At 40.9% G+C, this 26,865-nt stretch overlaps 3 protein-coding genes and 1 long non-coding RNA gene across 5 annotated transcripts in view; 2 read left to right on the top strand and 2 right to left on the bottom strand.

Moving 5' to 3' along the window:
• The window catches only part of LOC103481691 (uncharacterized), a 21,465-nt gene extending 19,510 nt beyond the window's left edge, over nt 1-1,955 (bottom strand). Inside the window, exons 1-2 of the long non-coding RNA XR_536337.2 lie at nt 1,902-1,955; nt 1,730-1,817 (exon numbers count right to left, since the gene is read on the bottom strand). This is a non-coding gene — a long non-coding RNA (uncharacterized LOC103481691). The remainder of the gene's footprint in view (nt 1-1,729; nt 1,818-1,901) is intronic.
• ccdc80 (coiled-coil domain containing 80) overlaps nt 1-16,343 on the top strand; it is a 27,573-nt gene extending 11,230 nt beyond the window's left edge. The window contains exons 4-10 of the mRNA XM_008437362.2: nt 1,286-1,609; nt 3,557-3,713; nt 6,291-6,427; nt 8,103-8,254; nt 10,256-10,359; nt 13,140-13,223; nt 15,537-16,343. Coding sequence (XP_008435584.1) covers nt 1,286-1,609; nt 3,557-3,713; nt 6,291-6,427; nt 8,103-8,254; nt 10,256-10,359; nt 13,140-13,223; nt 15,537-15,859 — 1,281 coding nt within the window. The 3' untranslated portion in view covers nt 15,860-16,343. The remainder of the gene's footprint in view (nt 1-1,285; nt 1,610-3,556; nt 3,714-6,290; nt 6,428-8,102; nt 8,255-10,255; nt 10,360-13,139; nt 13,224-15,536) is intronic.
• A 939-nt stretch (nt 16,344-17,282) lies between these two features.
• slc35a5 (solute carrier family 35 member A5) lies at nt 17,283-25,305 on the bottom strand. The gene is made up of 11 exons (XM_008437393.2): nt 25,199-25,305; nt 24,756-24,953; nt 23,750-23,928; nt 23,489-23,587; nt 22,479-22,612; nt 21,464-21,531; nt 20,778-20,966; nt 19,814-20,014; nt 19,595-19,722; nt 18,922-19,190; nt 17,283-18,463 (listed from the first exon to the last, which is right to left on the bottom strand). The coding sequence occupies exons 1-11, from the start codon at nt 25,237-25,239 to the stop codon at nt 18,395-18,397; spliced, it is 1,575 nt and encodes a 524-aa protein (XP_008435615.1). The 5' UTR covers nt 25,240-25,305; the 3' UTR covers nt 17,283-18,394.
• Nucleotides 25,306-26,263: 958 nt separating this feature from the next.
• The window catches only part of f5 (coagulation factor V), a 20,553-nt gene continuing 19,951 nt past the window's right edge, over nt 26,264-26,865 (top strand). Inside the window, exon 1 of one of the 2 annotated variants that reach the window (XM_008437406.2) lies at nt 26,264-26,547. In XM_008437406.2, the coding sequence (XP_008435628.1) occupies nt 26,387-26,547 (161 nt within the window). In that variant the 5' untranslated portion in view covers nt 26,264-26,386. The remainder of the gene's footprint in view (nt 26,548-26,865) is intronic. The other variant, XM_008437415.2, reaches the window with a different exon arrangement.

Raw genomic sequence — 26,865 nt, 5'->3', positions numbered from 1 at the left:
TATATATATATTTTTTTTTTTTTTTGTCATAGTACCCCCAAGAATTTAAAACTACTTTCACCCCTGGTCTCACCTGTTGTCCGTGTTCTTCGTCGGGTCCTTGTCTAAAGCTGTATATTGTCTAGCGTCTGTGTTCGTCTACTCTCTATGCTCTCCAGTGGAACTGCTAAGTCCTGGTTTGCGTTGGCTCTCATTTCTTGTCCTGTAAGTCAGTTGCTACCGGCATTTAGCTGTGCGCTTGTCTCTGCTGTGCTGCCTGTCCTGGACTGTCTGAGCCACTATCTTCAAATAAATCACCATCATCTTCATCTTACCTGGGTCTCAGCGTTCTCTCCTCACCACCAACCACACCATTCCTGACAATATTATTCATATATAATAATATATAAATAATGTATATTATTTCACTTCCAAAATTAATTTTATAACCACGAGTAGCCATGCGATTAAGTTCTTGTGTTGAGTCAGTAAGTGACGGCTGAAGAAGTGGCCTCTAGCAAAAACGGACGTTAGCATCCACTGACCATGGGATGGGCATGACGGCCATTTGGAGTCTGAGCTGTTATATCTGAGCTGTTCTTTCATCCTGAGTGGAAAAGTGATACAACACACAAGTGCATGGATTTATTGCAGTATGCGATTGTTTTAATTGGTTGTGGGTTTTTTCTAACTAGGCATATATACAAAAAGACTCTCTTTCTTGATTCAAAGACGCCATTTTGTGTTTTATGGGAAGAATTTGAGCCCAAAGAGCCAAAAATGGCTCTTTCCATGGAACAAGGCAGTCTGCTGCAAATTTATATGCCGCTTTTCAGCAACCAATTGAGCATAATATTACAACCATCTGCTTACTAGTGAGTTGGTGCAGCTTATACTAGCAAAACAACTCTGACCTGTTGATGTATAACCTCCACTAAACCCCTGAAGGTGGTTTTGGAGCAGATCCTTTAAGTATTGTAAGTTGTATTCAACTTGTTTGACCAGAGTGTCCCACAGATGCCTGATTGGATTACGATTTGTCAACTGATCTTAATTTCCTCAGCTGCTTCCACTGGGTCACCTACTGACCGTAGGCAACCTCTTAAAGTGACCGAGGACATATTCAGACCGTTAAGCTAATGTGAATAAATAGAATGTGTTCAGATCTAATTGATCCGCTACCTTGGCTACTGTCACTATCCATGGTTTGCTCAAGTTCTGGGCAGGCTTTTGATTTTTCCAACCTCAAACTGTGTAAGTTATCTTTATGGCTATCGTCATGGTAACAGCATGATTCCGCCTACAGGTGCCACCTAAAGACTACGAGGACAACTATGAACCCAGCCAGCCGATTCCGAGTGGCCCAGAGGAGACGGAATCTGTCCCGGATGCCAGTCCGACCAAAAAAGTCAAAAGTAAGCACGATAAGAAGAAGAGAAAGAATGGCATCAAGAAACCTGACAGGAGAGGAGAGAAACCCCGGAAAGAGGAGAAGAGGAAAAGTGTAAGGAAGCCGACAAAGTACCCAGAAAGGCAGGACTACCCAAAACCCACAAAGAAGCCAACGCCCCCTCCCAAGGGCGCCCTGGCCTCCTTCCTGGACTACTTTGAGAACAGGAGGCGGCTGCTGGTGAGAGCATGACACAACATTTACAGTCCAGTAATAGTACATTACCTCCCCTCCAGGCCCTAATGACAGGGGAACATATTGCACATAGATATTACTCTATGTCCATCAACATATTGGTACCTTGCATGTATCTTTTCCCAACTTCTTTGGGGCTTCTCTGTTTGGTTTATCGAGTCGTTTATCACAGTTAACACCCACTGCTGTTGTCCTGTTTGCCAAGAGAAAACAAAATAAGCTTAAATTCACTTCCAAAATTAATTTTATAACCACGAGTAGCCATGTGATAAAGTACCTGTGTTGAGTCAGTAAGTGACGGCTGAAGAAGTGGCCTCTAGCAGAAACAGACACTGACCATGGATGGGCATGACGGCCATTTGGAGTCTGAGTTGTTATATCTGAGCTGTCCTTTCATCCTGAGTGGAAAAATGATATAACACACAAGCTCATGGGTGTATTGCAATATGCGATTGTTTAATTATACAAAGGGACAACATGGCTGGAAAATACACAGTACTGTCCTTTTAAGTGTGCTGATCTGGTAAAATAAGCATTTACTGCAAGTTTTAACATTAGACAAAAGTAACAACAGATGTATAGTAAGATTGCAAAACGCAACACATCAGCCTCCGTTTAAAGAAATTCAATAAAGAGTTGGGAAACATCCTTAGCAGTTCTTTTCTCAAAACACTTCAAGATGGGACGTAGAAGCCTCTTTGTCATCTTTTTGTATTTTATGAAAGCGCCAGAGTGATGAGCGGAGCGGAGCGGTATGAGAGCAAGTCAGGTTGAGAAAGTGACTTAGAGGTGATGTATGATTTGTGTTATAATAATTTAAGATTGACGATTTATTTGGGTTGGGCAACAACAAGATTACTGTTTGTTGATATTATAGTTAAAAATGATGCTGGAGTCAGTGTTTCACTGTAAAATAAAGTGCTTTAACTGCAGAAAAAAACAAACAAACAAACAAACAATGTTTTTCCCAAAAATGAACAAATGTAAAATGCACTGTTTTCTCCAGCAATTCACATCAATCAATCAATCAATCAATCAATCAATCAATCAATCAATCAATCAATCAATCAATCAATCAATCAATCAATCAATCAATCAATCAATCAATCAATCAATCAATCAATCAAGTATATCTGTTTAGCACATTTCAGCAGCAAGGCAGTTCAAAGTGCTTTACATCATGAAAACATAAGAACATCATAAGCACAACATACTGCCAACAACTGTAAAAACCGTTAAGGAGGATTAATGTTTTCAGTCAGACCTGAGGAGACGTTGTTGCAGTAATCAGTGCGACTAAACATAAACAAATGGATGAGTTTCTCTAGCTCTTGCTCGGACATCAGTCCTTTAATCCTAGAAATGTTTTTCAGGTGACAGAAGGCTGACTTTGTGACTGCCTTTATATTTCTCTGAAGGTTCAGTTCTGTGTCCATCACCACACCCGGATTTCAGACCTGGTCACTATTTTCTGCCGACTTCAGTTTTGTTTTTAAATCATTTTATAGTTCACAGATTTTACCTGCCACAATTTTACTGTTTTCCACTGTTGAATATGCAAATATTTGTTTTTACAGTGTATTTACGTTTTACTGAATGAGGGGAAGCAGGAAACACCTCTGGGCGCCATGGGGTTTAGATTATCCACTCCTTTGTACTTCTGAAGTTCTAAAGCTTCACAATTGCTCCAAAGTTTGTCCATAAATTCTCCTCCTGCAGCCCGGGCTGCACAGCAGAGTGTTAGCAGACTTCATGTCTCCGTTTGGTAGCCGGTACGGATTCCTTATCGCAGTGCTGCTCTCAGCAGGGTGGGAAAACGTTCTCCCACTTCATGCAGGTTAATGTAAACATCTCCTCTGCAGCACAGGCTGCATGTGTGTTTTATGGCACTTATTTGTTACCCTAACCTAATCCCTTCCTCCCTCCCTCCAGCTGATCACCTCCCCCAGTGAGGAGAACAGAATGTATGTCCAGCAGAGGGACGAGTACCTGGAGTCGGTGTGTGAGATGGCCATCAGGAAAGTTTCCATCATCACCATCTTTGGCTCCCTGACCAACTCCACCATGAAGATCGACCACTATCAGATAGGTGAGCTCCTCTAAATGGGATCCTGGTTGTAATTAGAGTTTGGAGCAAATTTAACAGCAAGTCACACAGCTTCTATGTTACTTCATGAACTTTAACTAACAGTGTGAGACTTTGGTGGACGGGTTTCTGAAGTTCCGGTATTGCCTTGATGTAACTGCGTCGAGTCCAGAAGTTAGAAGTGAGCCGAGCCAGGCATCAGTGATCCAATCACACCCAAACAGCAGGTGTCTGGTGCTGTGGTGCGAACCAGCCAGCTTTCCCAGAAATCCTTACAGCGGCGTGACTCTAACCGTCCTATAAACTATCAAAACTTTGTTTTGAGGTGGAAAACCGATGAAGGCTGGTTTGGAGGGATGTGCTGTGTCACTGGAGCTTGGGAAACCCCAGACGTCCCAAACCCTCGGAGTTGGTCGCTCTGCGTTTGTTTCACGAGGAGCGAAGCCGCTTTACGAGTCTGTCTCTCCTCGTGTCGGCGAGGTTTTCATCCAGATGGAATGCGCTCGCGTCATCCTCCGCCCCCACCACTGATTCAGCTTAGCCGCACTTCCCTCCTTCCTCTTCCAGCCCGGAGTCTCCCCGCGTTGTTTTGGAACAGCCGTGTTCTCAAGACTTACATCTATTCACGCGGCTATTTTTGGAAAGGAAAAAAAAAAAATCACCTTTTAATGTTGTTTTTAAAACGTCAGGATAAAAACCAGACACAAGTCTTGGTGATCTAATATCTCCTGAGGCCTCATGTTTCTAGTTTTCAGTACAAACATCGTAATACACTTGAAATAAGATGAAACTAACTCAAATAATTTTTCAACAAGATATAGGAGCTAGTTTTAAGCCAATAATTTCTTATTAATTCTTAAAAAGTACTTGTTCCACGGGCAGATTAACTCACTCATGACAAGGCATCGTTCCCAGGTTATGTGTAAAATAATCTGCCAGTTGAACTGTAACTTTTTATTGACTTAGAACGAGCTCCTTTAGCTGCTTTCCCATTACAAATGTGCACAAACCTTTGTCAATATTCCACTAATGTAAAAAAAAGCAAATTTTTATGTTTCCATTAAATAAGAAACCCCATTAAAATCAAGCATGTATATGTCTGTTCATTCAATAAGCCATGAAAAAACATGTTGTGCCGTCATCCTCCTACCACTTCCTGCTGTCCTCTTCATGTTTTCCGCCAGTAGTAACTTGTGATTGTTGATCATGTGACTGGTGTGATGCGAAAAAAGTGTTTCTACTACAGTTATACAAACTACACAAATTTTGATGCGGCTGAAAAACCACTTCAAAACAAAACACAATGATTGATTGAAACACAAAAACGTTTTATTGAATAACTTGAGGTATTTTTCATTGGCATGTCTCCATTAAGCTAATTTATTTTCGTAATTCCATTTTGCTTAAGTGTATGACCAGTGGAACAAAGCCAGTTGGCTAACATTATCTGCATCCAACAGCATTACTCAACTTATATTTTGTTTGTTTGGAAAACCTGCATATTTTTCACATGTTAAGTCATGAAAAGCATCCCACTTCATCATGATCTTCCAAATACTTCCTGTCGTCTTCCTGGATGTTGTGGATCACGTGACTCATATGATGCGAAAAAAGTGTTTCCATTGCAGTTTTAAGTAAACCAATTTGGATGTGGATAAAACAAACCACCTCAACCTAATGCCAAAACCTTTTTATCAAAAAAACAAGAGTTCTTCTTGATGTTTTCATTGTGAGTTTATTTTCTAAATGTCACATTACGCCGTTATGAAATAATTGGAAATGCAGCTCATTTCTTGCTGAAAAATTGTCTCATGTAGTGTTTTGGACACACACAGCCTGGTCTTTAGGTGTGTGTCCTCTGGACTTTGGTCCACAGAGTCTGGACTCCTGTTGGGATTGCTCACTAAGAACAGAGAGCGGCTCAGCCACTCATCAAAACACGCCGTTCTGTGGTCTGCGACTCATGTGCACATCTGGGACGGGACGGCTGATTAGAGGCCTTTACTTTACTTCGCCGGCCCGCAGCATGCCAGATGCAGTCCTCTTCATCTAATCCAGACAGATCCCACAGAATGAAAGCCGCTCTCTGTGGAGTAAGCGTGTGATTTACGCCGCGGCCTCCCATCTGGCCTCTCCAGGCGGATACATCCTTTACTGCAACTTTGTTTCAAAGTCAGCAGTGGGAAATGTACTGTTTTTGGGATGTGTTGAAATGCCAAGTTATTTTACATCTTTTGACTGTAATCTGAAAAGTATTGACACCACTTTTGCATTTTCAGTTTGTCACGAACTTTGATTATGTTTAATTGGGATTTCATGTGGTGGATCAACACAAAGTGGAACGATGAGTTTCCAAAACTCCTCCACTTTGAAAAATACTGGACCAGATGGGTACAAAGGAATGCCACACCTTCCAGACTTGTCTTTGAAGATCATTTTGATTCGTGTGCATCTTTTACCTTCAAATTCATATTTTTGCCCAAATGTATGTTGCTGCGTCCCGTTAAATTCCAATAAAATTCAGTGAAGTGTCTCTAAGAAACCCCGGAAGCTCACAGAATCTGTCATCCCGCTCTTCAGAGAACGACAAACCCATGAAGGGTCTTCGTCAGGAGGACCTGGTCAACCAGGAGCTGATCACAGAGCTGAGGAAGGAGTTTGGGATGACGTACGATGAGTTCTACATGGTCCTCACCGACACCGACATGAGAGTCAAGGTGAGAACCCGCTCTGCTAGGAACCCGCTAGCAGCAGGTTGTTTCCACAGTGACATCATGGAGGATGTTTTCTGTTTAATTCAGTGAATTACTACTGGATGACTTGGGGAGATCAGAACATGAATATTCAGGATAAAACCATCACAAAATATTATAAATCCTGTTAATTTTACATCATAACCTACGTAAACTTTACATACATTAAAGGTTTCGCAAAAAAACCCTGTTTCCTATATTCATGTTTTCTTTAGCATAGATACTCCAACATGACATGATGGGAAACAACCTGGGAGCAGATTGACACAATCCAATTCTATTATGAATTTAGTTTTTTTTTTTCTTAAATGGACATTTGTACTTTGGGGCATCTGTGAATTTTGATCTGATGAATGAATGAATGAGCTTCTTGACAGGAAAGGACTGGAATGATTAAATCGTACAACTTCTCTCGCAATGTTATGACATTATGGTCTTAGTATTATGAGCTTATTTTTGCATTATTTCTACTTTTTATGAGTTTTGTCATTAGAGTTTAATTTCATATTATTATGACTTTGGTGTTACAATTTTTTTGCATTATTACAACTTTACTCTCGCGTTATTTCAACTTACTGTCAACGTTTTTCTCACAATATTAGGACTTTTTCCCCTTAACTTGGCCCTAATACTCCATAGTCTTTCATGTAAAATCATTATTAAATACACCAATCAGCTTCTACTCGCCTCAAATCTGGAACAAACTTCCAGAAAACTGCCAAACAGCTGAAACACCGAGTTCCCTTGAATCAAGGCTGAAGCCCCAGCTGGTCCGATTTGCTTTTGAACCATAATAAATGCAACATTGACCAACATATTTGATGTGTGTTGATTATTTTAACGATGGCTCTTGAGAAAATGTAATGTCTTGTTGGCTTTCACAGCTGTTGACTATCTGATGTTTTTTAAATTGTTGTTATGATGTGCAGCACTCTGATCGGCTGCGCTGAATAAAAACGTGCTAAGCAAATAAACTTGACTGAATGATCGACACATTTAAGTTTGAAGTTGTAACTTGGAAAAGTTACAACTTGGTGAACGCTCTTAGTCCGCATGTTCGCCTCTCATCTGCCATCGGCTTCCATTTCCCTGCTTTTTTCTTTGAAGGTGACCTGGCCTCACACTGCCGGCACAGTAGCTCCACTCACACACTGTTTTAATTCACACAGCATGACATTTGCTCAGCAGCTGTGTGTGTGTGTGCCAGAGTAAACCAGCTGGCTGTTTTTGGACAGACCCATCAAAGAGGCCAGTGTTCGCATCCTCTGCTGACAGAGGCAGAGACAGGGCTGCCTGTGAGCGTACACGGCCGTGGGCGTGCGAGGGAGACAGAGCGAGGCGGAGAGAGAGACAGAAAAAAGGTGCGAAGGAGAGCGGGCCGCGCCGCCAGTTCAGCACATCCGCGGAGGCGCGAGAGTCGCTCGCATTTTTCTACACACGTGTTGTTGTTCACCAAATCTCCGGTGTTTTCGCTGCTTCCCAGAAGTTACTGGGCTGTTTGGAAGTTACTGGGATGATGTAATGTTTGGAAGGTGGCAAAGCTCACTGCAAACCGCCTTAGAAAACATGTTTTATTTCATTCATTTGACTTCTAACGTTCTCATTTTTGTGTATGTCTTCTGTTTGTTTTTTTAAGCAGCAGTCCTATGAGGTCCCCATCGCCATGAAGGCGGTGTTCGACTACATTGACACCTTCTCCTCCCGGATCCGGGACATGGAGCAGCAGAAGAGAGACGGAGTCGTCTGTAAGAAAGAGGACAAACCCCGGTCTCTGGAAAACTTCCTGTCCAGGTGGGATTCAACAACGCGCAGAGCGCACCGCATAACCGTTTTACAGGTTTCATCTGTTTTTGAGTCGTCTTAGACGGAAAACAAAAAAGATGTTTTGAAATAACATCTCATAACCAAGTCTGTCCTGACCAACATGCCACAGCGTGAAAAAGTAATTACCTCCTAAATGTAAAAGGGCAGTATTTTGTAATATCTGCTTTTTTGAGCTTTACATCATGCTGGTTGTTGTTAATTAGCAAACACCTGGTGGAGCATCTGCTGAGCTCATTATAGCAGCTACTTCTCAGTGCAACTCTGGTAAAAACGTTGTTAAAGGGTTAATAGAGGAGCCATGTTGTGATGACTTCCTGAAGGCGGAGTTTCAGAAAGAGCAGGAGGTTCTTAAAGAGACAGAGGCCTAATTTTATGCCGTTAAATTATAAAGTCATATTTGAGATATATAGTCTTTTTATAACAACAGAAGGTAACATTTACTTGATTGTGCTATAAAATGTGACTATATGCCTCAAAAACAAATAATAACAATCTGTTTGATATAAAACTAGTTTGATGACCTGATATAAGTTTGGCAAATTTATTTCTGGCTCTGTTTGTTGTTAATTCTCTGATGCACGGCTAAGAATCAGAAGAGAACTTGGAAAGTTTTTCCTTTTGTGAATTTACCAACTAGAAAGAACATGTATTGTGATGATTATATTTAAAAGATTTGATGGAGGAAATGTTTAAATAAACAGCCAAAGTCCAAGAATGTCAGCTGCCTGGGTGTAAAATCTGGACAGGAAATCAAAACAGGGGTAGAACAGTCATGTGTCTTACCTCTGGTCAGAGGGTGATGCCTGAAAATTTTAGACAACTCTCAAGTGACCATGTAGAGATTGAAGCCAGGTGATGCACAGATATCTCTAAGGGTGACGGTTCATCTATCGAAGTCTGTGGGGGTAAATTCAGTTGTTCAATTCAGGTGTGTTGGAGCAGCATCTAAAACCAGAAGAATGGAAAATCTTGTGGACAAAGTTTGGAGGCCCATATTTTAGACACTTCTATGGTAAACTAAACTTAAACAGAGCTATTAACGTGAACTGATCTGTTTCCCTGACATCACGAAAGATCACATTTTTCTTGATATCACTCCAAGTATTGGAAAAGAAAATGAAGAGACGCCACAGCCAAGAGGGAAGAGACACGTCAAGCTAATACTGACTTAGATGGATGCATAAGCTCTTGTTTGACACAGAAAACATTCTGTTTCTATGATACACACGCTCACACACACACACGCACACACACACACACACACACACAATCACATCTAGATCTAGATAAAGAATAAAAAATGTCTTGACCCACTCCAAACCGTGCGTTGAGCTGAGGTCAAAGGGCAGTAGTAGGAGTTCATGCTATTCTTATGAAAGCAATAATTTGACTATGATTTATTTATTAATAGCTAATAGTTTTTATCCAAAGTTATGTGGGAGAACGGAAGAAGAGATTTCAACCAATAATAAAAACTTTATTTATGACTGTTGCTGCATCAACAGTTTATCATCCTGACGCACAGATAAGACGCAAAGACGGTTGGTCTAAGAAGTTGAATGTGAGCTCCTGTTTTTTCTCTGAGCCACAAGCGGGGCCAGATTTTATGGGTGCTTTGGTCAGAACATGGCAGACAGCAGCTGCCTGTCTGTACGCGTCCTGCAGCCATTAAAAGTAGCACAAACCCCTGCAGTTTGTCGAGGCTAAATCAATGCTGTCACATATTTTCGCGAGACGTCTGAAGCAGAAAGGCCGTCTTTTGTTCCCATGGCAACCGTGGAGAATCTTGGTTTCCCGACTGCTGTGAAGTGGCAGGTTCTCAACCATAATTTGGGGTTGTCGCCCTTCTGGAAGTAATTGTATGGGAATATGCAGAGTACATGCATAAACTGCTTGTCTTGGCACCGAGCTTTCACTGCTGCACCAAAGTGCCACTTAGATTCAGGCGGAAATTTCCCTTGATTGCAGGTTCAGATGGAGGCGTCGGCTGTTCATCATCTCCGCCCCCAGCGACGAGGAGTGGTCCTATCAGCAGCAGCTGTACGCCCTGAGCAGCCAGGCGTGCAATCTGGGTGAGTCGTCCGAAAGCAACCTGTCGCGTCAGCAAGCAGTGTCTGACCAGTTCGCTCAGCGCTCTGAGGTCAGCTCACAAGTTTATGGTTAAAACAGGAAGAGGAAAAAAACAATCAGAGCCTCTAAATAGGGGCCATGAAGTTTGTTCAAAGGGAAAAAATAAATTGAAGCTGGGGGGGAAAAAACCGTGAATCTGAAAAGTAGTTTTGAATTTTTTTTTTTAAACATTCAAATCTGTATTTTCAGTTACATTTTTTTCTGTTTCAGAACACTTTTATTCAGTTTCAAAACTTTCAAAACTTTTCAATTTCAAGATTATCTTTCAATTTCAAATCTTTTTTTTTTTTCAGTTTTAATTTCTTCTTTCTTTCGAACAAACTTTATGGCCCTAATTTAGCTCCATAGGTCTACTTACACAACCGTGTCAGAAGTCAGGAAAAATGTGCACGACATTACGAGTGTTTGTCAGGCAGTGCATTTCTCTCCTGACTTTAATAAGTGTGGAACTATAATAAAAAAGATAATTTTGTTTCCTAGCTATGAACCAATGAACGGCAGTTAATCAACACCAACAAAAAGAGATTTTTATTTAGCTTTCTGCCACGTTTGCTAGCTGTTAGCGTTTCCTGCTCCTATGTACGATCTGTGCTTTCACAGGAAGAGAAAGTTCAAAGCCGAGATTAAATTCAAACTGGAAACAAAGATTTATCTTTTATTTTCTTCCATGAATACACTCACATTTACAGATATAATCACAACAGTTGGTATGCTTCAATCTGTCTTTTCTTTACTGCATTCCTTAGTAGCACGCAACAATAAGTTGTTAAAAATGCTAAAATTTATGGACACGTCTTAAGTTTTGCAAGCTCATTTATCTACTTAAATGAAAAGGATGAGGTTATTTATTAAATCCAAATGGTGAAATTTAATCAAAAAGGCTTTTTTGCTTCCTGGTATGATTTACCTCATCCAGCGATGTGTGTGGTCACACTCTGCCAAAGACTTATGGACTCTTATAAATGTACGAATAAATTCCTCATGTGAGAAAAATGAATGACACAAACTTTTTCTGTTTGTTGTAAATCTCAGATATGAAGCCCATATTTCTGGTGGATGTGTGCGTGTGTGTTAACGTATTCGCTTGCACAAGGATCCCAGATGATGAAATTGGCACTGAGCTGTTCTCTTCTTTTCTCTAATGCTTACAAGTCTTTTTTTTTCTCCCTTCCTCTGGCAGGACGCCCGTTGCTCAACCTTTCCACTGCAGTTTAAAAGTTATTACTGCCGTTTATGTCAAAACTTTGCGAACGTGAACAATTTTGACGGGTCTGACAGAAATATGGCCGATGAATGTAAACCGGACAGACCCTTGGACAGCTCCGCTTGTCTGTAAAAACAGATATCCAGGGTTTCACACCCTGGTCGCTTCAACTCTTATGAAAATTTAAGAGTTGTGTCATTAACCCTCAACTTTCTCTTTTTCTTTTTATTATTTCTATGATACATAAGTGAAGTCAGAACATCGATTATTTTATTACTTTTAGTACTGATTATTTTTAGTCCAAACAGAACTCCTGTACAACTTGAAGGATTTATTGTGGGGGAAATTTCTATAGTTATATTTGGAACCAAGGGTCAGTTGGACTAAAACAGTTTTTTATTGAGGCAAAGAGTCTGAAAGGGTCCGTTAACGTCACCACTGTAGGAGCCATTCTATACTGCTAGATTTATTTTGGTACTTAGATATAATTTGATTAAGCATAAAGGTAAAAAGGCCTGAAAAAATCCTGAATCTTCTGTGAAATGCAGTTTATTTGTGTGGAGTTTTCTTAAGTGTTTCATGTCGATTTTGGTTCTGATCTCAGTAACCTTGTAACCAGCTTTCAGACCCAACGTGACGCTTACTTTAGTTATTGATTAATCTATCAAATATTTGGACAAATAGTTGATTAATCAGAGATGGAGAAAAATCGGCACATTCTCAGTGTAGGTCCTTTAAGTTTTTTAGACAATATTTGAAATGCAATAAAAGGTGATTCCAATTGGCGCATTTTTACGGTCAACAGAAACCACTGAGGGGTGTGAGTGGCTGTTTGGGCGGTAAACGTTGCAGACTCTTGGTCTGAGCTGTCCGTCAAGATTTCAAGAACAATTCCATGTTTACCTACAGTAGATACTCACTGCTGTAATGCAATAACGTCTAAATGAAAAACCCAGAATTATCTGCTTCAAGGTTGTCTTAAAAGTTCAGAGCATTTCTTCTAGGCTTTGCTGGTCACCCAAAAGAATGAAACAGTGACGGCGTGTTGTTGCTTCATGGCAATATCACTGAAAAACATGATGTGTGATTAAAGAAAAACCCCACATGGTGCGTTATCAGCAGCTTCCTGCTCAGCCACATCAGGACTTTTTCCTTCCTCGTGTGTTGATCTTGGCCATGTTGGAACCCGGAGCGGTTCTCTTCCCCCTTCCCACCTCCAGACTACCTCCACCTCTCCTGGGAGGTTTCATCCCGCTGTGGAGCGTTGGCGCTCACCAAGTGAAGCCAGCGTTCTCTCGCGGCTCTCCCACTTTAGAGGAAACAATTTGTTGGCAGGATTTTCCAGACCACCTCCGAGTTCTCCTCCCTTCGCGTACAGAACGGCCGTTTCGGGGTTCGTTCCAGGAGCTATCGGTTTGCATCAGCAGGAAGGCGGATGAACACGACGCAGCTGGATGCAGCTTCTCCCTCCCTCCTTATGTTGCGTTTATTGGTGCTGTGTTTACTGCGATGTTTCAGGTCTGAGGCACATCGCCGTCCTGAAGCTGGTCGGTACGGAGCTGCCGGACATGGGTGGAGTCCTGGAACTTTATCCCATCAATGGTAAGAGCTTTATTGTTTAGTATGACATTTTCATAACAGCATGGTCGTCACATGCTTTTTGTTGGAGAATATGACAAAGTACAATCATCATCCACAGAAATTAATAAAGATACAAGAAAATTCACATTATTTGACAGAAACTCACTCGGTTGCAAATCATTTTGCAGAAATAAAAGTAGATTTCTGTAATAATTTTTAATAAATGCTTCAATGGGCCGTTGAAACAGCAGATTTAGGCTTTTCCAAGCTTATAGATTTAATTGTTCTTAAATTGATCTTCAAATGCTTAAATGGACTTGAACCCAAACCATTAAACAACTGCATACAGAAGCTGCAGGGCTACAGCAGATCTGCCAGAGTGGCTTTAAATGGCAGACGGAAGAGTCCTTTTTTTGTCCATCCACTTTTGCTCAAAGTTTTCTCTGTGTGAGAGGATCCACAACTTGGAGCTCAGTTTGGATGGAGCTTCATCTCTTTGCTAGCTGGTCTCACATTCATCTCTACAACACCGAAGTTCTAAAAGAGTTTATGGGAAGGAATAGTTGACGACAGTCTAATTGAAGCTCCCACCACATTAAGGACGACATTGGATCTGACTGCCATTCCCAGATTTTTTTTTTTCTTTGAGAGAGAGAGAGAGAGAGAGAGAGAGAGAGAGAGAGAGAGAGAGAGAGAGAGAGAGAGAGAGAGAGAGAATGGGTAAAATGTAGCACAAAAGTACATTGAGAGAGCAGTAATTCTAGAAAAGTGCAGTGTGTTTTATGTACAGGAGCTCTCAGTTGATTCATTAGAAACTTCAGATTTAAGGCAACACAACTGGAAAAGGTTTTCAAGTTAAATATGAGACTCTCTGTTTTACAGTAGGAAAATGATAACAATACCAAACACAGAACCAGATTCTGCCACAGAATGTTTTTGACTTAAATTGATAATTAGTGAAAGTACCTGGGCGTGGGGCCTGTAGTGTCTGATAAACTGAATCCAGATGGTCTGGAGGAGAAACCGGCCCTGACCGGGCCACACTTGATCCACACTTGATCCACACCATTCCTCTCAGTTAGCACACACTGGATGAGTCACACACACTGATGTGCTCCAACACAGAACAGATGAGTGGAACAAAACTCAGAGGGTACAAAGTGCTGCTAATGCTTTTAAACCTTTTGAGAACATGTGTCAAACTCACGGCCCGGGGGCCAAAGAAGGCCGTTCAAAGCTTTTTATGTGGCCCTCTAGGCTCCAGAGGGCCACATAAATAGCAGAGAATTTGAGATGGCAGGTGTCTGCTTAAATATTACTGCATCAATCAAACCAAAGCAGTTTTTGTCAATAAAGAGCCAAATTATGTTAGTCAGTCTCTCCTGTTTTTTGCGATTCCATGATCACGCAAATTGACGCAAAATCAACAAACCGACTCACTTTTTCGCACTAATGCGTACTTGTGAGTTTATTATACATTTTCCAAGATGGTGAAAAACCCTGGGTTTAGATGATGCTAACTCCCACCTGCGGGTGGCAGTATGTCTTGCTTCTACTAAACTGCTTCCTCAGCTTTAATTGATTCCAGGTTATAGTCCATGATTGATGATGATGAAAAAGTCACATGTACTGTGAGACACCTCACTCGCCTTTCCGGTGGCGCTAATTGAGTAGCAATTTACTACAATAGTACACTAAACTTTACACTCTTCATCCCAAAACACATGCAACATACGTAGTACAATGTGTCGTAAGCAGCATCCCTTGCTGGCGGTGCCAATTGAGTAGTAACCTTGGTTTTCCATTTTCAGAGGCACCGTTGGTTTGGAAAACTCGTTTCAGTCAGACTGCACCAGGGAGGCTGTGGCTACTATCCAGTAGCTTGCCACCATCAGTGTGTGAATGTAGTGTGAAGCTCTTTGCGGTCCTCTGGCCTTGATAAAGTGAAATGCAATTTTAGAGAGACCATTTTCTTTAAATACTAAAGTCAGAATTTTGCCTGCTGGAGTCCTGGATAAGTTGAAGGTCCAGCAAATGTCAAAGGAGTCTGTAAAATCTCAAAGGGAAACGCCTGATGCCCGCAGTCATAGCCACCCTAAAGAATGAGCCGTGTGGTGATTTTATGTTATGTTTCATTTCATACCTTATGTTATTGTCTACTTAGCGTTGGGAGTGCAGGGGTTTGTGGAAAAGAATTTCTCCTTGGGGAGAATGAAGTCTAGAAGTCTAAAAAGTCTAAGTCTAAAGATAATAATGTCTTTGGACTCTGCTCTGTTGAAAGAAACCCTCCTCTAGATATCGTCAAATTCTTCTTTGGGTGTTTCCTCTGCCCAGGCAGCGCCACAGTGGAGCGTGAAGGGCTCTCCGCCACCCTGGTGAAGGACATGAGGAACTACTTCCAAATCAGCCCGGAGTACTTCTCCATGCTGCTTGTGGGGAAAGACGGCAACGTGAAGTCCTGGTACCCCTCGCCCATGTGGTCCATGGCTATCATCTACGACCTGGTGGACTCCATGCAGCTTCGCAGGCAGGAGATGGCCATCCAGCAGTCGCTCGGCATGCGCTGCCCGGAGGACGAGTACGGCGGATACGGCTACCATCAACACGGCTATGAACACGGTTACCAGGAAGGCTATCACCAGGGTTACGGATATTAAGCCCATTAACGACAGTCTTGTTAACTGGTTCTCTGATATCCTGTCATGAAGTTTTATAGCCATCCTCCACACTGTAGTCAGGGATGTAGTCTTTTGAAATATTTTGTAGCACTTAAAGGAAACTCCTGAGCTCCCTTCATGTACTCACTTCAATCATGTACAGCAGGTCGTGGGCTTTTATTCAGTCACAGGTTGGAGGTTGTTTTTGTATTTGTCACTTTCCAGCATCAAGCGTGTATAACCACCTACCACCTTTACTTGCTTTGTCGAATTTACATTTTCAGGACAAATCTTTTTTTTTTTTTTTTGTAGATAATGAGCTTGAATATGTATTTATTGGAAATCTGTGGCATCTAAAGTGCAATTACCTTTGACCTTTGTTCAAATCTGTTACATTATTTTCCTTCTGTAAAGTCTGCGTTGCTCTACAATGTTCCTATTTATATTATGCCAGCAAATATGATGAATAAAAATGTTTTTACTACTGGTGCAGTAAACTGAATGACTTTTAGAAAACATGTTTTCACTCACACACAAGGATTATCTGGTATTCACCATTACTGTGTGTGCGTTCACCACATAATTGCACAAATTGGAATTAAGAAAATAAATTTAATGTAAACATGTCGAGAGGTGTGAATCAACCTCAAGACAAAACCAGACGACCTTGTTGAGGAAGCTGCATGAAGCTGGAAAGAGAGCTTCATTATCCACCGGCAGTGAAATTAATTTTGTACCTAATCCTAAGCATCAAAGAGGAAGCCATCTAACCAAAAAAACATTAAAAAAAAAACAGATTTAAGAAAAGCCTCAATCTTGTGTCCTGACGAAACTAAAATGAAAAATTGTTTGGCCATAATGACCAGAGGCAGCCAACCCAACTGCAAAGTAGAGGGCAGGAAAAGGGTTTGTGGATGTTTTGGAAGCAGGAAGCCACCATGTTTAGCTGAGTCATTTACTGCCTGGTTGACAGCAACTTAGTTTAAAAGTTGGTTTTATAATGTAAAAGTAGCATCCTAACTGATTTATATTGCTTCAGTAATATGAATATTGAGGAGAGAGGGTTACATTTATATACCAGAAAAACAACTGAACTCTTTATACATCAAAAGAGCAATTGAAGGACATGACATTTTATCATTTAGTGACTAATTTTAGCTCACAATTTATAAAGTGATGAATCGTAGTCATGAATTACTGAAGCTTTTCTGGGCGAGCTGTGTAGCAATGTCTTAAGTAGTACCTCCCCCTACTGGCTTGATTTGGTAAGGCGCAAAAGGGAAAATCTGAAAGCTGTGAGCCAATTAAAATGCTTAAAATAATTTATCTAGTTATGAACCCGGGTTGAAAAGATTGTTTGTTTTTCAAACATAAAACTGTTTTTTTTTCTTTAGAGAAAAAGAATTAGCACAAAAATGCCCACTGTGCTTTAGCAAGTTTCTTTTAATAGAAAAAAAGTCATTTCACAATAAATGGCATACATATTTCAAAGGCATCAACAATGTTAAGAGAAAGATACATTTTACAGAATTTCACCATTTAATCCACCAAATGAACATTAATGATCGAGCTGCAGCAGATTTGAAGCCGGTTCATTCAATGCTTTCAGATCAGACGCAGCATTAAATATACATGAAATGTAAACGTGGAGGTCTGCTCCACATATTCGCACACAGAGATTTGATGTTTTTGTGCTTTTATTGGTAAACAAGCTCTTTTTTGTCCAACTCGTTGCAGCGATAGTATTCTCTGATGTCTGTATTGATAAAGATTCACTCGCCTCAGCATAACAAATGCTGGAAGAAAAGTGAAATTGGCAGCTTGTCCTTAATTTCTAATTAAACTGCCCCATCCTGACGCAGTAGAAATCCAAATTCCACACTTTTGAGCCCAATATACATGGTGATTATTCAGAAAACTCAAGACAGAAAATGTAAAAAGTGGGACAAACTTGTTGTTCCACCAAGTTGCTTTCACTTCTTCACATTTAGACCCACATGAGGCGTGGTTTCATTAGGCCGGCATACAAAGCAAGATGGCCATCTGATGAAAAATATAGAACTTCCCGTTTTTGGCTTCCCTTTTTTCCCCCCTTTTTTTGATTCCCTATAGAGCCAAAAGTGACTCGATTCAGCATGAACTGATTAAAGCCTACAATGTACGTTACAGGATAAAACCAGAGATTATCAAATAACCTTTCCATATGTCAAAAGTCCAAAGTCTTATAGTATCCCAATCCCAGCTCGAGATTGGCTCAACAGCTGGAGGCATTACAGGAATATTTACACAGAAAAGCTCTTAACGATCGTTAAGTGCTGTCAGATTTTTATTTTTTATTTTTATTGTCACTCCTCTGTCCCAACACAAACAGCAGCATTCATGCACAAACAGGCACGTTTCAGAATGTGAATTAGAACCTCTCCTTCAGCGCCATTTCTCACCGTTATTCAGTTCAAATGCAACAGACGGATCCTGCCGGGTGACGAGGTTCAGACTTCAGCTTCAGCAGTGGTTTATCCTCTGAACTCGGGATTTTTACAGAGAGTCTTCGTCAGACTCGCTGTCTGTGTTGGTTTTGGTGAGGAGCTCCAGCTCCTCGCCGTCCTACAGCAGCAGGAACACACAGGGGACAGAATGTGTTTAGAGAAGCATCCCACTGGATCCACACGCTGTAAACTATGCAGTGGTTTCCCTGATGAATCATTTCAAAACCTTTTACCCTTTTAATCTGACTTATTTTGTACAGTTCAGTGCATAAACTATTGAGGGAAAAGGAAAAAATAACTAAATTGGGCCTCTGTCTCTTTAAGAGACTCCTGCTCTTTCTGAAGCTCCGCCTTCAGGAAGTCATCACAACATGGCTCCTCTATTAACCCTTTAACAACGTTTTTACCATTAAAAACAAATGTCTAAAACATGTTGGTAAAGGTGTAAAACTTTCTTCTCCGCATATTTTAGACCTTTCTCGTGGCTAATTGCTCAGACTCCACTCAGTTGTGAAATGCTTTAGCTCGAAGTGTTTGAGCGTGTCGCTGCCTGCTGACCTGAGGCGAGCCGCTTACCCCTCTGGACCTCTCGGACACCTCTCCGTTGATGACCCGCAGCTTCTCCTGCTGCAGGCTGTACTCGGGGTCCCTGGGCCGGCTGGCGTTGTAGATGAAGATGGACAGCAGGACCATGGGCGCCTGCAGGAAGAAGTCCAGCGACGGCCGGAAGTCGAACAGGAAGAGGGAGAAGCCGGTGACCAGAACGGTGGTGATCTGCCCCGTCAGCACGTGGAACATGTTGTCTCTGAACTTCAGGATGAAGGCGACAGACAAGCCCAGAGCGGCTGAGAGAGGAGGAGGAGGAATAATTCTTTTAGATTTTTCCATTTAAGAAAAAGCCATGAAGCTAAACTAAACTAATAATGGTAAATTAATTCACAGAATTTTATTTTTGGCTAAATATAAACTGATGAAATTTCGTACAACTGACATAGCAATAACCGTTTTAAATAAATCTTCTATTTGTTCACACTCTTTGTCAGTCACATAATTTAAACAGAATATCGAGAATGGAAACATTGGCTTCTGAAATAAAAATAGCTTCTGAATTGAAAATTGTTTCTGAAATAAAACTTGTTTGAGTTGAATTGTGACCCTGAGAATCAGAATTGAATCTGTAGACACTGGCAGGTCAGTTTCTCTGCTCGTTGGCGATGTAGCAGTAGCAGCATTGCCCATCAGTCCTCACCAGTGACCAGCACCAGGGCCAGTGAGTAGACGTTGTGTCCATGCAGGAGGCCACAGTGGATGGTGAGTCCTCTCGCCTCGCTGCTGAGCCCCAGAGTCAGAGCGTTGAACACCACACCAAACACATACCTGCAGACAGCAGGCGGCCCGGTGAGACCACCACAACACACACACACACACCATAACACACACTGTTCCTGCTGCTTCAGCTTTTCCTCACAGTTTGCTGTTCTGAATGAAGATGCTCTCTGTCAGCTGGTCTCCCTCTTTCAGGATCTTCTCATTGTAGATGTTGGCCATGGCGGAAATGAAGCACTGCAGCAGCAGCAGGACATGACCCACACCCAGCGACTGCAGCTTCTCCACCACCCTCTCCCTCCAGGCCTGACCGGGCAGAGACGACGTCCACGACTCGGAGGCGCTGCCGAACAACCAACAACACTCTCACACCACAGGAGTACGAGCTCTGGAGACGGCGGTCCAGGCTCTGTCGGGTCTTTTGTCAGTCAAGAAACGATCCATGTACTGGTCAATCTATGATGGCTGCCAGAGTTTCCCTCAGAACACCTGCTAAGCCCGGTGGTGACGGCTCTTGGGGGTTTTTGTGTTCAAAAAAATGTTATATGTTACAAAATTCTGAGTCGTATAAGGAGGAATTGTAATTTCAAAATAGTGTGTGAAGCCAACAGGCAGATGCAGGGATGGTGCTATTGGTGTGTCAACTATAAAACCAGCTTAATGTGTCTTTACTGTCGATGTTACTGATGTGTAAAAACTCCCCATTTAAAATAAATAAATGCCTGGCGGGGGTATGGGGGGGGGCAAGTTCAGCCTGGTGGCCCTCCAGGCTTATAATACACTGAGGGAAACCGAGGGCTGCCATTTCTGAATGAAACATAGACCAACCACTAAATGTTTTTAGTTATGCTGCAACTTAGTTATTTCCCCTGCAGATTGAACAGGACTATTGTTTTCCTCTATCGTGTTACTTCATGTGATTCAGTCACATACTTCAAACGTCATGTTTGAAGTATGTCTTTATTTAACCTCCCTGCGGGATCAGTAAAGTATATTCTTTAAATTGAACTCAAGCTCAGATTTTTTTTTTGCTTCCAATCGATCAAATCCTTTCTTGTTTTTCCCTCTTCAGTGAAACATTTTGCATTAAATCAGAGTGAAGTTACCTGCTGTTTTTCATCTGCTCCAGGAGCTGGGTGTAGAGGATGCAGGAGTTGGACGGGGTGGAGAGCGGGTTTGAGTGAAGGCCTGGCACTGCTATGGAGTTCTGGCTGCCCCCTGATTCTGTTGTCAAGGAGACGATGGCCAGGAAGAGGATAACTAAAGAAGCCCACTGAACCCAGGACAGGCGTCTCCTGACGGAAAAACCAAACATGTCCGTCTGATGCTGCCCATCATAATGGTTTAATTACACTGGGACGTCAGCTGGTCAGTCTGAAGATGGTCAACACAAGAGTAAAAAAAATCTATAGCACCCTTCAGACTGGTGAGATCAGGCTTCATTAGCTCTAATTTAAGACTTTTTAAGACCTTTTTAAGGCTGTTATGAATGGAATTTAATACCTTTATTGTGATAGAAATGTGCAAAAGAAATTATCAGATCATTTTCTAGGGAGCTTTAGCCACACCAGGGCACCAAAACTGTGTCTTTTCTGGATAAGGTTGCCCTTATATACAATAGATACAAAGAATCTAGCTAGCTAGCTACAGGGTTTCTGCAGGTTTCAGTCAGTCAAATGTAAGACTTTTTAAGGCTTGTATAGGTCACCAATAGTGCATGAATGCAAGAATGCCTTTTGTCTCTGCATTAAGAGTAGGAACGAACAGGGAAATACTGAGTTGAGCCACTTACTTTAAAACAAGTCTAAAGAGAACAGCTGTGGTCAGGATGACAAAGTTGGAGAACAGCACTGCCATGGCCTGGAACAACAAGAGAAACAGCAGAGTCAGAGAATGACAAACCACCTTTAGAAAGAAAAGAATGAAGGATTGAGGTCTGACATACAGGAGGAACTCTGGCTTTACTCCAGAAATAATCACACTGAATACCTGAGAAAAGGTTCCTTGGCCTCCATAATGCCGTTTGTTCACTAATGTTCTCTAAAGAACCTCAGAGTTCAGAAACAGAACCGCTGGGTTTACATAGATTAAAATATACACAGCTGGGTTTACATATCTCTGAGGCCAATTGGATGAAATTCATTTTATTTAGGGATGTTGAACTGGCTAAAAAGAGACATAGGACTTTAAAGATTTTTATTGCAGAAAAGCAATTTTTTTTCCTTCCGCTGTAGTAAAGCTCAACTTGGTCTACCACATAAAGCCTGGATACAATAAAACAAAACAAATGAAATACACAAAATAAATTAAAAGATAAAATACAAAAAATAAAATACACACAGTAAAAAAATAAAAATAAAATTGGGAAGGCACAGTGTGCAGTAGCCCAGGGCGATGTGTTTTTGGGGGCACTACACACTTAAAATTTTTGTTTAAATGAATATGTGTTTTGCATTGTACTTTATATAAAAGTTGTAGAACCATATCAAATGATTCTACAACCATTTGAATTTTAGTCAAAGTCTGGGAATTTTACGAATATAAACAATCCTCAAGTCTTTGAAAATTAAGAAGTTAAAGTATTTTTTTTAGGAATATATGGAGCTACTGTTCAGGGGACGTATTAAACCTACCATGCATCAGTTCATGCATAGGATTGCATATTGTTGTGCCGTAATTTTTAATAGCAGACACATTTGCCTTTAGAGGAGGGTGCACCAAAAGTGGCTCCCGCCCAGGGCCCCACATCCCTGTAAGTCCAGCCCTGAGAGTGTGTGATGAGGATTCTGATCTGACCGTTTACCCACCGGCTGCAGGTAGGTCATCACATAGAAGATGATGAGGTTGTCCAGAAAGTAGAGGAACGCCGGAACGGCCCACTTCAGGGAGATCAGGAAGGAGGAGCTGGAGGCGCAGCCCAGATCTCTGCATGATCGTCCCTCTGAGGACACACACACAGCATGCTGGTATGAATTTTTACTGCAACATTTTTACTTTTAACTTGAGCTGGACCTATATTTTTAAAATATCGGGACACATATTTTAAAAAACTAATGCGTCCAATCCATAAGGGCAGATCTATTCAGTATAATTCTATGCTTTGTGGTCTGAGTGACATAATACTTTATAGTTATTTATTTCACATTATATCTATTCATCTTAAACTCTTCATTGCACTGACTGAAAAAATTACAGTTGTGATGTTTTTTCATGTTTGACTTGTGAAGCATTTGGTGTATTTCAGTGTGCTGTACTTGTGCAAAGTTATCAAATAAATTTGTAATTCAGTACATTTACGTGTGCTTACAATAAAAATTAGTCAATACAGCAATGTTTTTCTGTATGGATCGGTATCAGCTGATACTAAACTTCAGCACAAAATGTCTTAATTTATGAATCTTTGGCAGATTCTTTCTCTCATTATTGTGGCTTTTTGTAGGCAGAATAAATTTTGATGATTCTGTCCTGAAGCAAGAGAAGTTTGGTTTGATTTAACTTTAGACAGAAGAAAGCAGTGTGTGTCTTTTTATTCAGTGAATGTAAACTTCTGTTCTCCACTGTAAATACTGAAGATGTACCAATCCACTTTTTACACTATCTATACCGATACCAATATCTGAGGTTAAGTATCGGTTGATACCGATCTGATACAGATCGATATTGCTGAATTGATTACTCAAATTGTTGTGTTTCAAAATATTTATATTTTTAAACAAAATGTTATTGTTTTAAAAATTTTTTCAATATCTGGACCGATACAGATATCGATATTGGATCGGTGCATCTCTAGTAAATACCATGACAGCGATGTTTTTACCTCTGACTATCACTCTGACTGACATAACCAGACAGAAGAGCAGCTTCAGAGCTTCAGCGAGCAGGTTCACAGATGCAGGGAGGAAGTCATACTTGTTTTCTGAAAATAAAGTAGGAAAAAAAAAGCAGCAAGATGTATTACTTATGAAAGAGAGCCAATCTTTTTTGTGGATGCCTCTGCTGGTGACAAGCGTCTCATATATTCACAGAGAGTTTATTGTCATTCAATGTTATGTTTAAAAATGTACATCCTGTCGCTCACCGGCGTTTGCTGAGAACTTGAGCAGCACGATGCGACTCGTCCCCAAGGTAACAAAGCCCAGGCCGAGAGCGAGCGTGTAGGCCGAGGAGCGGGAGCAGAGCCTGGGCCGGGGGCAGCAGCTCACCATGGCTCTGGCTGGCTGGGGCGCAGGAAGCCGCTCTGGGTTCAGCTCTTCAGACCTGTCACACAAACAATCAGGCTGCTGGATTGTGACTGCAACACTGAAGATAAAATTCAACTGGTCACAACTTGTCAGTGCAGCTGGAACAAATGAGAGAGGGATTATGTGGTGATGGGGCTAGATGGTATGGCTGAAGAACTCATCAAGATACTAGAGTTTCATATCAGTCCACATCAATAATTATTGAGGGTTCTTTTTGTTTTAAATAACTGAAACACTGCCAGACCGGTGGTTCTTTACCAGACAGAGTTCATGGGAGCGTGACAGGTCTTTGGGGTCCAGTCTGAAGAAACTTGGATGAGTTACAACATTTAATTTCCCTTCGAGTTTAACAAAGCATCTTTTTAATTGAATTCGATTGAATTGAACTGATGTCACACAATGTCATGACATTTGCTTAAGACAAACTTTTAGGCCTGCTATTTATCAACACTACATTATTCTAATGGCCTCAAATGGCCCCTGCCCCGCACTGTGTAGTCTTGGGTTGTCAAGTTTAGCTTTGAGCTTTTTGACAGAGACAGGTAGTCTTTCTCAATCTACATTTAAAGCCAATAAATCTATGAAAGAATAATCACATTTATTATAATTTTACAAAAACAGCTTTAACATAATTAAGGGAATAACGCCCGTGTAATCATGCAAAACAGAAATAATAGTGGGCGTCTTTCTGTTCTCTTTCTCTTTGTACCAGCTGCTCACCGTTTAGTTAGCATTAACATAGCATGACAACAGCTGTGGTTCTATATTAAAATAAAGTGATATTTTCTGTAGCAGTTCAACCAGAATAAACTGAAAGATATCTCCGTTTTTACAGCGACGTACCACTTATTGCTGCTTTTATCCGAAGCATAGCTGAAGCGTCTTATTCCGTCAACACAAACCGACGACTTCCTTGTTAGGAGGCGTACGCGATCACGACGCAGCGGGCGCGGTGACGTCATGCAGCAAGGACTCAGACGCTGCCGAACGTAGGCATCTGTAGGAACTCTTCTCAGATACGCTTTGGTGCATTTGATGGAACTGATGGCATTGAATATATTCATTAAAAAGACATTTTTCTGTTGGAAACCCCTGTGGATTTCAATTCTGCTACGGCTCTTTGGGCTCTTATTTTAATGGCCAAAACGACTTAGAATTCAGTAGTATTTTTAAATACAAAGATGATTAAATAAAAGCTGTTTAAAAAAAAATACAACATCTTTATGTAATTTTACGGTTTAAGTCACACAATATTTGAAACATGTACTTCATTTTGATAAACATACCTTTTGTCTCTATCAAGGGGGTGCTGAAAAAATATAGACATTTTATAATCGCCGTTACGTCTTCTGGTTGCCGTTAAGCTAACTTTGCTCCAACAGTTAAACCGGAAATTGCCCCTTCAAACTAAAAGCACCACGACTCAAACAGGAAGTTACCCATACTTAAACTAATTAAGAGGTGAAATAGGTAAGGACCTTCTAGGTCATTAGTGCATTTCATTTGTACATCGTTTTCAGCCTTTTATCCACATACTTCCCAGGTACTGCAAAATGTCCTTATATTTAATCTTGACCTGTTGTCATGCTGAATCCACTGTCAGATTCACACATTACAATATTCATTTCCACTGTTCATTTCAATGTTTAAATTTGTTCATTCGAACAAATGACAACCATGGTTATGATCGGTTGGTTTTTTTTTGGGGTTTTTTTTAATTAAGAATGGTTTGGAAATGTGTATTTTAGACTTTCAGCAGTTTTACTAGTTCCACTGGCAGATTATTTCACTTATAAAATATAATAGTCTGCCAGTGGAACTAGTACTTTTTCCATAAATCTTAAGGGTTTAAAAGAAGCCCATATGGCTTGTTGAAAAGTTACTTATTAGTTTGGTTTGTCTTATTTCAAGAGTACTAAGGTATTTGCACCAGAAACTACAGAAATACTCTGTAATATTTTGTGATTTTGCAGTGATCTGCCTTAGTCATTGAGGAAAACATACTTTGAGAGCTGTTTCATATTTATTTGTATGAATAGGCATAGTCAGAGCTGAAATGATTGTTTATTTCCCAAAAGACCAATCCACGTGAGGGTTTTATGGCTCCACATTTCCACACCAAATGTCCCAGTCTAGGTTTACAGCATGTGTATTTTTGCATGGCTGACTTTCCAGGGACATTCTGAGGTCAGATAAATACTTCAGCACTTATTCCTACGAGACGTTTTCAGTAAAGATGGGACTGGGTACAACCTCAGGGATGACTCAAGATAAAGGACATATGACTTCAATTACAAGACCGAGAAAAAAAGAAAAAAAAAGCTACACTGAGGCACAGTTCATTGCCCCGGTACATACTGTTTGGAAACAGACACGTGTGTGTCAGTGACAGATAACACACACAGCGCAGCTCTCTGTCAGATAACAGACTTGTGGAACCGAGCAGCATTTCACCTGGAGGATTGATCCCAGACATGAAGCTCTGTCCTGGGATAGGAGCTCACCGTCTCCTGCCCGTCCTGGTTCTCCTGGCAGCGCTGGTCGTTAAAGCTGAGCTGCGGAGATCCAAGGAGAGACGCTTCTACATCGCTGCTGTGGAGATCAACTGGAATTATTCTGGCAATGACGCAAACAGGTTGGCTAGAAATTTATATGAAACAGCAGGAATGGTGTTTATTTGCTTGTTTGTCTGGATGACAGTTGTGTGTTAAGTGTGTAAACAAAAATGTTAATATAGTTTACATTAACTATAAACTGTTTATTTTGTTTTTTACTGAAACAGCTCAATTTGTCTTAGTTTCTTTCAGCAGTTTTAATCCTTTTTTCTTTGTGCTATTGGAACAAACTTTACATTATGGCAGTGTTTTATGACTACTGTAGGTAGAGAGAGGAGTACATTTCCTCTGAAAAATATTCAAACATTCAAACATATTATTATTAATAATGTTAATAA

This window comes from Poecilia reticulata, linkage group LG2, assembly GCF_000633615.1.
Source record: "Poecilia reticulata strain Guanapo linkage group LG2, Guppy_female_1.0+MT, whole genome shotgun sequence".
Classification (NCBI taxonomy): domain Eukaryota; kingdom Metazoa; phylum Chordata; class Actinopteri; order Cyprinodontiformes; family Poeciliidae; genus Poecilia; species Poecilia reticulata.
The sequence above is the reverse complement of the archived record's forward strand: the minus strand, read 5'-3'. Positions and strand labels throughout refer to the sequence as shown.